Consider the following 10,715-nt stretch of genomic DNA (forward strand, 5'->3'; position numbering starts at 1 on the left):
ACACCTTATTACTTTTTAAAAAGTTAATAAGTTATAAGCTGACAAAATAAGCAATCCCAAACACCCCGAAAACCCTAGAGTCGGGTTAATTTTCAAACTCAAGAATCATGAATTTCATTTGAATTAATAAAAATAAGTTTGAATATTAATTATTTAACAGTGTGTATAATAAGCAGTAATTTGATATAAAATTTAATGTATGATGATAAAACCAAGAAAAAATGTGAAAAGATCGAACGTAAATTTTGTCATTAAAAGATTAAAGCAAGGAAATGCATGCATCTCTAATGCATTTTCTTTCCATTTTAGGCTACAAACAATACAAAAGGAGTTCAATATATAACAGTAACAATAACAAAAAAAATGAAAGTAGTAATAATAATAATAACAATAATAAGTTGATGATCTTTGTATCTATCATCTTCAAGGTCTCGGTGGCGGGAAAAATTGCGTACCGGCAACGAAAGCACAAAGAGGAGTTGGATAAATGGAAGAAGGGTCAATAATGGTGACAGCTTGATAAATGCTGCTACTACTGGTGGCCGCTGAGCCGCCGGACGTTATAACATTAACGCCTTGATGTTGATTATTACCAGTGGCGGATGAACTTTCTGCTACGGAATGCAGGTTGTATTCACCTGGATCAGGGCCATGATCATAAAGAATTCCGTTGAAAACATGTCCTCCCACGCTAATGGCTGTCTGATAAGCCATCTGCTCGTTGGTTTCGTCCATCCCGCTAACTCTAACACGACGAAACAACGCTGGTGAACTCAGTTCCGCCGGGAATGGAAACCCTGGCTCTAAAAACAAAAGTTATAAAATATGTATTTGACCGGTCAATGTTGATAAAAATGTCTATTTGATAAATCAATTCCTGTAAATTTCCATCATAAAACTCAGCAACTCAATCGCCTTTTAATCATAATTCGACTAGAATTTTGAACCAGCATCTTCTACTTGTCCAAAAAATCTCTTCGAATTCATAATAAATCTCGTCGAAAGCCAAAATAAATATCGTCAGACGTCTAAATAATTATGTTGGCTCTGACGATTTAAAAGAAAACTAGTGCTTGACGGTTTCATGGCTCGTGAAAGAATGTGGTTGGTTAAAGTCTTAACGATCCTGTCAAGTAATGACTTAAAAGTGACCGGTCAACGAGTTTTAGGGCGAACATTTCGAGAATTGGTTGGTAAAATGAACATTTTTTCGACATTTACCGATAAACATTTTCGTCATCACTCCATAAACAGATCATACAAGTTAAAACAGTTAATTACCTGAAGAAGTATTTTGAAGATTTGCCGTAGGACGATCTTCTCTAAATCTCTTTGGATTATGTTGAGAACCACCGCCACTCGTAATCATGAGACTGAGTTGCTGGTTACTTGAGTTTTGTTGTTGAGGTGACAACGAGAGTTGTTGACGCCGTTCACGGCGTTTAGCTGCCGGAACCCAAGTGCTTTGGACGTGGGTTTCACACGGGAACCCGCGGCTCCGACAGCAAGTTCTACATCTCATATGCTGGCAGTCTTTCTTGGCTTGGTTCCCACAATCTTGGCAGCTTACTCCACCACTACCAGTGTCTCTTCCACCACCATCTCCTCCGTAATCTCCACCAATCATGTAGCCTGTTTGCCTCATTAGGTTAACCCTAGGGATGTCCCGGTGATGGTGTGGAGATGGTTGTTGTAAAGATCATTTACAATGCACCGGTACTTGTTCGTAAATCTTCATGCTACTTCTACTGGCGCGTATGCTGTCGATAATGCGGGTGTTATTAACGATAGCGGAGCTCTAACAATCGGGCTGCCAGCGCTCAAATGTCCTGACTGGAATCCGGCCACATTGTTACACTCCGACTTCCTAGTTTGTTTTACAAATGTTAGGTGGATATATATGATATATATAGAAGTGGTTTATGAAAATTGTAGGAGGGGCTGATGGGGGATCATCTACTACTTAAAGATCTAGCGCTAGGGTACTGGTTGTTACAATTTCATTGAGTAAACAAATAGACGTAGCTAGTTAAATCCAACTCGTATGGTAGGTTTTAGAAGAATAGGATGGGAGTAACTAGACGGAGACAGATATAGGCTGCTTTTATTGTGACCATGACAAAAAAACTTTATACTAATAACATATAAGAGTAAAGTGTTATTTTCGTTCTTATGGTTTGGCAAATAATGCGAATTTAGTTCAAAAAGTTTAAGTTTTGCATATGGACCATACACGTTTTTCAGTTCTTACCAATTACATCCAAATCACTAACCCCGTTAAATTTAATAGTTAAGTCAGGGATAGACTTGTCTTTTTACTCTTTCTTTATTATATGAGCAAGTGCCAAAATTGCCCTGACGTTTGATCACATTTGCGAATTTCATCCAAAAATACTTTTTTTCGCAATTAGACCATTGATTTTTCCCAACCGTTGCCAATTTCGTCCAAATTATTAAGTCGGTCTAAATTCAACGCTAACTCAGAATGCTACTGTCCTTTTACATGTTTGTTTATATTATTATTATTATTATTATTATTATTATTATTATTATTATTATTATTATTATTATGTGTTTGTTCGATGGCTTATATAACATCTCCATATTTCTATGTTTGAATCCAATATAGTATACGATTGTTTGTTCTTCTTTATTTTTAGTCATATAAAGGGTTTAGCTTAGTGTAATAATAATAATAATAATAATAATAATAATAAGAAGAAGAAGAAGAAGAAGAAGAAGAAGAAGAAGAAGAAGAAAAATTGGTTTTAAATACTTCCAACTATGTCCTATTGGCAAATAACATGCCCAACTTTGCACTTGGCTAATGGCAGTCCCAATTAAAGGGGTGTTTGTTTTTAACGGTTCGCGACTAACAGATGACTACCTCTGTTAGTTTGTTGCTGAGTTGGCACGCCTAGTTGTAAAAAAATTGCTTATGTTGCAGCTTACGTGGCACGGTCTCTTCTCTCTCTCTCTCTCTCCCGAATTAACGTGTTTATAGACGCCGGCCACCACCATTCGCTACCACCACTGTTGCCTCTAATCCGTCATCACCATGTCTTCAAGATGAAGTTCAGGTCAATTTTAGTTCTAGTCCAATGGTGGGGTTTTTCATTAGAACTCTAGAAACAAACTCCAATTCGAACCCAAAATTTATGTTAGTTGATTACAGGTTGCAATTAAAATCTTAGGGCTTTTATCTTGTTGATAAAAACGAATTGAATGATATATTTATCACTTCGAATGGTGTTTGAATTGATAGCCCACAGAGCCTTGCCGGAATTCAAACAACCCACAGGAAAAACGATTCTGATTTTTTGGATTCAAATAACCCATTGGTGGTGGTGATTCGTTTATTCGCCGGAAAAACGTGGGTGCAGGTAGGGATATGTAGTGGGAGGAGCCGGAGCACCTGCAAACCTGCAGCACCACCATAGCCGCATCCAACATGTCTTCGTACTCTAACTTTAAAAACATACCCCCAGGCCTTAATCTTCTCCACTGGTAAGAAAATCCTAATGCCAGCCACCGAAAAATCGAACAAGCTCGCTGTCACCACCACCCATGATCTTCTCCACCCGGTGAACCATTATTGTCTTATAGAACGATTTCATTTTCCAATGTTTTCAGCGATGGTTACAGGTGATGATGATGGCGATGGCTGCTAGTGGCAATGGCACGGTGTTGTAGTGGTCGCTCTTAGAAATAAACAGGGAGGAGGAAGACAATACACATGTATGCATACATATTATATTACTTATTATATATTATATATTACTTTGATTGTCGCATAAGCTGCCACATAAGCAATATTTTGACAACTAGGCGTGCCAACTCAGTAATAGACTAACAGAGTTAGTCATCCGTTAGTTGTGGACCGTTAAAAACAAATACCCCTTTAGTTGGGACAAGTGCAAAATTGGGTCTGTTATTTGCCAATAGGGCATAGTTGGGAGTATTTAAAACCAATTTTCCTAATAATAATATTGCAAACAAACATGTAAAAGAATAGTAGCACCCCCTGAGTTAACATTGAATTTAGACCGAGTTAACAATTTAGACGAAATTGGCAATGGTTAGGAAACATCGAGGGTCTAATTGCGAAAAAAAAAACTATTTTTGGACGAAATTCGCAGATGTGACCAAACTTCAGGAACGAATTTGGCACCATATTCATATAATAAAGAAAGTGAAAAGACATGTCTACCCCTGACTTAACGATTTAATTTAACGGGGTTAGTGATTTGGGCGTAACTGGCAAGAAGTGGGACACGTGGAGGGCCCATATGCAAAAAATGAACTTTTTGGACTAAATTCACATTATTTGCCAAATCACAAGGATGAAAATAGCACTTTACTCAACATATAATAAAGTATAGTATTCAGGTAACATACGGTGTGACTCATGAAATCGAAAGTCCAACATAACAATTAAGTATTAAAAATAATAGCATTAAAACCGGTGAATAAACAAGCTAGAAAGAGCCTTGTCTACCGCAGAGGTGCCCGGCACGCCCTGGTAGTGCTGATAATTGATAAGGCTAGGGAGGTGACGTGGTCGATTGGCAGAGCCTATCAGGTACCTCTGGGGGTATGGCAAACAAGGCACCGTCTTAGCCTGATTATTTACGTTTAGGCATTTGTGGCCTGGTTTTTATGTGTCATGATAAATGAGATGTCAGCATATTTTTGAATAGATTTTTGTACGGATTTATTTGGTATATAGTAAGGGGGTTATGATTATGCAGTAAAATTCTATTAGCTATGTCTATTTGGTTGAGTTTTTTATACGTCTGTTTGAAATTTTTTTATATGCCTATTTTGATAATCTTTCCAAAAATAATTTGTGTAACTGTTATATTTATATATTATAGGATTTGAATATTAGAGTGTGTTCGCTGATATCTAAGTCAAATACTTTCTTATCTGAAAATTATCGGAGATAATAAGACTTGACTTACGACATGTCATTATGTCATGTATATATAAAAGGAAGATATGAGTGTCAATGTGTGTCCATCTTTCTATTTCTTGTCACTTTAATCTGCATGAATGGCAAACCTCTAAGTCCCTAGAATTTATCATCTAGCTATCATTTAGATAAGGGAAACATGAGAAACAGAGACTTTTGTCTCCAAGATGTGAGTGCAGCGAGCAAGGCTATTTTCAAGATTTCGAATCTCCTATACAAGTAGTGAAAATGAGCTCTTAAAAGTTAAAATGGATATATGTATATTTTTTTGTAAAAAAAAGTGGGGCCTAAAAAGGGGATGAGAAGTGAGAAAAAAAGAAAGAGAAGTTGCCGAATCTAAAACATATGAGTTTACCTATGTTATGAAAAAGGTCTTCTTGTCTTTTATATCCTTACATTTGTGTTTAAATCCTCAATATAATAACTAAATATTATTATATATGTCAAACAAGTGAAATTCTTTTATTGACCTCTCAAAACTTCGGGCCTCATGCGGGTGCACCTCTTGCACATGCCCAACCCTCACCCTGGCAACGAGACAAAAAAAGAAAAAGACTAGGAAGAAATACTAAAAAGAACACAGAGATGGACTTACGACAAATTATTTTAAGTTTTTAACCACATAAGATAAATAAATGATTAGATCAAAGATTTTCATAATCTAAATCTAAACTTGTTATCGATTACTTGATGAATAAAATAGGTTACAATAGTCCCTGTATATAGCTCGCTAATCCTTAACCCATTGCAAACCATTATCAAACTAAACTAGAAAAGAGAAAACATCTCATCTCGTTAATCTTTAGTCGTGGCATGGCTTTCGTGAGGATGTTGCCTAGTTGCAAATCCCTGCTAACATATTCCACTTTAACTTGCACTCATAATAAGCTTTTGACATTCAAATTCGCTTGTTTCTTGATTTAATAAACTAATCATCCTTTTAACTACAGAATCAAACGACCTTGACAAGGAATCATGTTGTGAGCTAATCTGAACCTGATTCTAACATGTTGAGCCCGCCATAATGCTAAACTGTTGATATGTAACATTTGGGTCGTTAAAAGTTTGTTGTGTCGCCGAATCATATGATTGGTCGCTAATTCTTTTAGTTGACTCTCAATATTCGACACCCTACTGAAGCCTGCTGCAGTAAGCATGTAATTCTAATCGATTGCCTCCCTTGCCGGATTTCGTTCTTGGTCAATGGTCTTGAATGCCTTTTTTTATCTGAACCTTAGCCTTACGCTCTTGAGATCAATTAAAAGTAACAAACGATTAGATAAGAGATTTTCATAACCTAAACTTGTTATTGATAATTGGTTAAATAAAATAGGTTACAATAATCCCTATATATAACCCAATGATCCTTAACTTGTTTCAAACCCTTGTTAGATTACAACAAGTAGAAAAACTATAACTTGAAAAAACCTTATTTTTGTGATTACGACATTTAACCCCTCGTACACACACAAGATTTACACTAACAAAAAGCCTTACTATATTCTAACTAGGAGAAAAACTAACTAAAAAACCTCTAGGTTTGTAAGTACAACGTACATTTAACTCCCGGTACTTACACAAGATGACACTTAACACATTTGAAAACAATCAATAAGATTCATTTAACAATCTTCATGTTTAAAGTAGAGGTTTAAGTGGTTTTAAAATTTCAAATGTGATTTATTTATTTATATTTTAAGTTAGAGTGAACATGACATCACTTGTGTTAAGAAATTATGATAAAGGATTATTAGAACTTGTTAATAAAGCTTAATTTTTATTATTAACACTACAAAGAATTAGGATATATGAATTTGTTTGTGAATATTGACAAATTTTGTGCTAGAGTAAAATTTTGTGTAAATTTACGTGATGACCAAAGTGTTTGATGAAAAATAATTAAAATCACAATTAAACTTGATTTGGATGTAATGCAAGGTTAAATAGTAAAAATGTGACTTTTACTATTTTTACACAAAATGATTAACCAAATTGCTGCAAATGGTTTAAAATGATTAAACATAGTTCTATACACGTGCATTTGAACTTAAAAACTGATGTAAAATATGACCAAACACAATTTGTAGGATTTTGTAACAAACGATCAACTCGGTTGGATTACAAATAATCTACAGAAGCTGAATCCCACTCTTCAAATGCTCATGACCACGTTGAGGCCAATAGGTTGATTGAAGACTAATTATAATAGGAGAGAAAAAGAAGTATGATATGTTAGTTAAAATAAATAAAATTGTAGGCGGGCCTTTCCTGAGATCTTGTGTTCAATTTTCACAAGTCCAAAAGGTCCGTAAATATGGTGAGCACACTATAAAAGGATTTGAACTTGGATAAAGAGATATTACCGGACTAGCAGTAAGCAAGTGAGCCATTGTTTTGATGTAGTTTAAAAAAGTTGATTAGTTTTAAAACAACACCATTTAATAAATAAGTTTATGATCGGACACTCTTTTGACCTTTTTTTTCCCCTAAAAGCAGCCCATTCTACTATTCTAGGGGGTCTTAACAAACCACCCGGGTATACACTTAGATGCTCGGCTACATCGTCGCGGGCATTGCAGGCATTTCGGGCGGCTTTCTTCTTGGTTATATGTTGCCGAGTGAACGATGATGAGTTTGAGATATGTGGTCGTTGGTAACAGCTATCAAGCCGCTGGAAATAAATAAATAAAATACTTTTTATATATTTAATTTGATGCACGCCATATTAATTTTTTTCTTCAACAAAACTTGAATATTAACCTATCAAATTTCTATATACACAAACAAAATGGAAGAATCACCTTCTTTGGGATAATAGGTTGCCTTGACTGTGCATATCTTACATGAAGAAGTAGTCCCATGGAATTGTGAGGCCATTATATGAGAGGTGATCACCAATACTAGACGGTCATGTTTGAGGCTGTGGCTTCAAATGATTTGTGGTCGTTGCATGTGTTTTGTGTCCACCTTATTTCATGCCGAACAGAATGGAACCACGCCTAAGTGTCCATTCCATGTAAACGAACAAGAATACAAATGCGGATACTATCCTACCGAATCTACCCTGCTTGGTTGGCATTTGTGAAAGTGTTTTCATATCCCCACTTGAGGAACGAAAGAGTTCAAGAAGGTCTAAGAGCCAGCAAGAAAAAATGTGGAGTTTGCTTTCAGCGCTCTAAAGGAAAAATGGTGTATACTTAGGCGACCCATGCGAGCTATGTCCGTAGAAAAGATTAGGAACGAGAATTATGCGTGCATTATATTGCCCAGCATGATGACAAAAGACGACGAAAATGTGATATTGTAGGTTTTAGGGGTGACAATCTTAACCCAAACCATTTCAAATAGGTTAATTTGGGTTGTTTTAAAATGTATTGGTTTGAGTCAGATATTTTAACTAAATTGGTCAAAATAGGTCGTACATCTTGCTATTTTGGGTTAAAATGGGTCGACATTCAAAGAAATGGGTCGATGTGGGAGTGTCCTAAGAAAATGTGGCAGATTTCGGATCGGAACGATTTCCACACGAGACAGGTTTCGGCGTGAGACAGGTTTCGGCACGAAACGGGTTTGAGATTAGAACGGGTTCGGTTCAGGATTCAAGACAACACAAGTTTTCACACATGACGGGTTGGGTGTTGGTTTTTTTTTGGTCGATTCTGGACGCGTTTTTGGTTTTTGTTTCGTTTTTTTTTCCATTTTTTTAGTTTCATTTTTGTTCGGTTTCAATTTTTTTAGTTTCATTTTGATCGATTTTTTTGATTTCGATTGATTTGGTTCAGTTTTGGCTTTTTGTTTCATTTCCGTTGATTTTTCGGTTTCGGTTCGATTTCTCAGTGGGGTTTTTTTTTATGGAGCGAGGACAACGGAGGAAACATTTTAGTTTTTTTTACTTTTTATTTATATTTTGAGTTATGATTTTTTTTATTATTATTTTTGAATATTTTTTTGAGGGGTTTTGATGTTAGTATAAAAAAAATTAAAAATAATAATAAATTTATATCTCAAAATATAAATAAAAAACAAAAAATCTAAAAATACTAAAATGTTTCCGCCGCTATTCTCGTTCCAAAAAAAAAAGACCATTCTGACTCGTTCCGACCCTAACCTATTCTGACCCAAACCAACAACCCTTTTTAAGTTGACTCGTTCTGACCATAACCCATTCAAACCCAAACTCGTTTCGCCCCATGACTCATTTCAACCTATGACCCGTTCGACCTAACCCAACTCATTTGCTACCTCTAGTCGGTCTATATGTTGGATCCTCCGATTTTAACTATTATGTCCTTGTGAGTTGCAAGATGGAAACACATTTATGAATTCGATTTGATCTTGTAAATTTAAATTTACTGCTCCTAAACACGGACATAGTGTAGTTTAATTTTGTATTCATGTAATCTTTTATTGTTAGTTTTGATTTTTTAGGTATAATTTATGTTTAATTAAAAAAAATAAATAAATGATTTAGGATAGTTGAAAGGTGAGTGGCATTGTGCCACTAAAGAAAATGTCGAGTAAAAATGAGGTGAAAACAGATAATGTATGTCATGTCTCTTAAAACACTTCTCAATAAAATTAAGTTATTGGATTTTAATAATCTCTATTGACGAGTATTGGCTAATAATAATCCCTATTCATTTTATTACTACTGACGGTCCCAAATTTAAAAAGCTGGCCGCCATTGGTCATCCGTTAAAAAGGGCTTAACGTCGTTATAAATTTTTTGGATTTCAAACTAATGTTTTATGGCTTTTGATCGGAAGGAGGATACGAGTCGATCGATGTAAAACTTAGCTCGAAACGGTAATCCAAACGACTTGATTTTTGTTAATTGAAAGTTCAAACACCCGATTTGAATCATTGTTTCAGCGTTCTAGAACGCCATTTCGAACTAAGTTTTATATCAATCGAATCGTATCCTCCTTCCAATCAGAAGCCCTAAAACATTAGTTTGAAATTTGGAAAAAAAGTTTAACGCCGTTAAGTCCTTTTTAATGGGGGACCATTGGCAATCAATTTGTTTAAAATTAGGACCGTCAGTGACGATAAAATAAATAAGGATTATTATCGACCAGTACCAGTTAATAAAGATTATTAAAATCCAATAAACCATAAAATTACAATGTAATTTGTTTTTTCTGTAGTTTAAGATAAAACTATGAACACAATATTAAAAATGCTAAAGGTCATGAGTCATGACAAGAGCGAATTAAGAAATACAAATAATCATATAGCCTAAGCAAAAGAATAATGAAAAAGGCCTAACCCCACTAAGTTTAGGTTATCATTCATAGCTTTTGCCTGTGCTTCGGTTAGGACCGGGCCGGGACTAGGCATGTAGCCATGTATTCACTAAAAATTGGGATGTGCATGTTTTTGATATAATACATTAATACCGTTAGTGGTATATAGAATGAAAACTTATTTTAGTTGAGAAAGCCCGTAAAAACTTTATGTAACATCGTTTTTTTTATTTGTTTACATATATAATATATATTGTTACAATTAATACAAAACATTGAAAAATTAAAATGAATTTTGTTTCGTATTTTTTTAACTTTTAAACATATTTTTGAAAAAAGAGAAAATATAACTTTACTTTTACATTTTTTATTAGTTTTAATTGTGGACTATAAGATTCAAACTCTAATTACAAACTGTGATTAAGAATGAGTTTCTAAAGTTTTCTCAACTTAAGTGAACTTTTATTTATACTAACCCTTAACTTTTGTTATTG

The 10,715-nt window shown here is 34.8% G+C and overlaps 1 protein-coding gene across 1 annotated transcript; it reads right to left on the minus strand.

The window, feature by feature from the left end:
- Positions 1–417: 417 nt before the first annotated feature.
- LOC143634096 (protein SHI RELATED SEQUENCE 1-like) lies at positions 418–1,645 on the minus strand. The gene is made up of 2 exons (XM_077102265.1): positions 1,282–1,645; positions 418–803 (listed from the first exon to the last, which is right to left on the minus strand). The coding sequence occupies exons 1-2, from the start codon at positions 1,643–1,645 to the stop codon at positions 424–426; spliced, it is 744 nt and encodes a 247-aa protein (XP_076958380.1). The 3' UTR covers positions 418–423.
- Positions 1,646–10,715: the final 9,070 nt, after the last annotated feature.

The sequence above is a fragment of the Bidens hawaiensis genome, unplaced genomic scaffold (genome assembly GCF_021521415.1).
Source record: "Bidens hawaiensis isolate Kalapana, Puna unplaced genomic scaffold, B.hawaiensis_p1.1 tig00006990_1, whole genome shotgun sequence".
Classification (NCBI taxonomy): Eukaryota; Viridiplantae; Streptophyta; class Magnoliopsida; order Asterales; family Asteraceae; genus Bidens; species Bidens hawaiensis.

Bases quoted from the DNA above. Each gene is read 5' to 3' on its own strand.
- LOC143634096 (XM_077102265.1), bottom strand. From the start codon at position 1,645: ATGAGGCAAACAGGCTACATGATTGGTGGAGATTACGGAGGAGATGGT. The intron at 804-1,281 runs GTAATTAACTGT...TTTTGTTTTTAG, and splicing joins TCTTCAAAATACTTCTTCAG to AGCCAGGGTTTCCATTCCCG.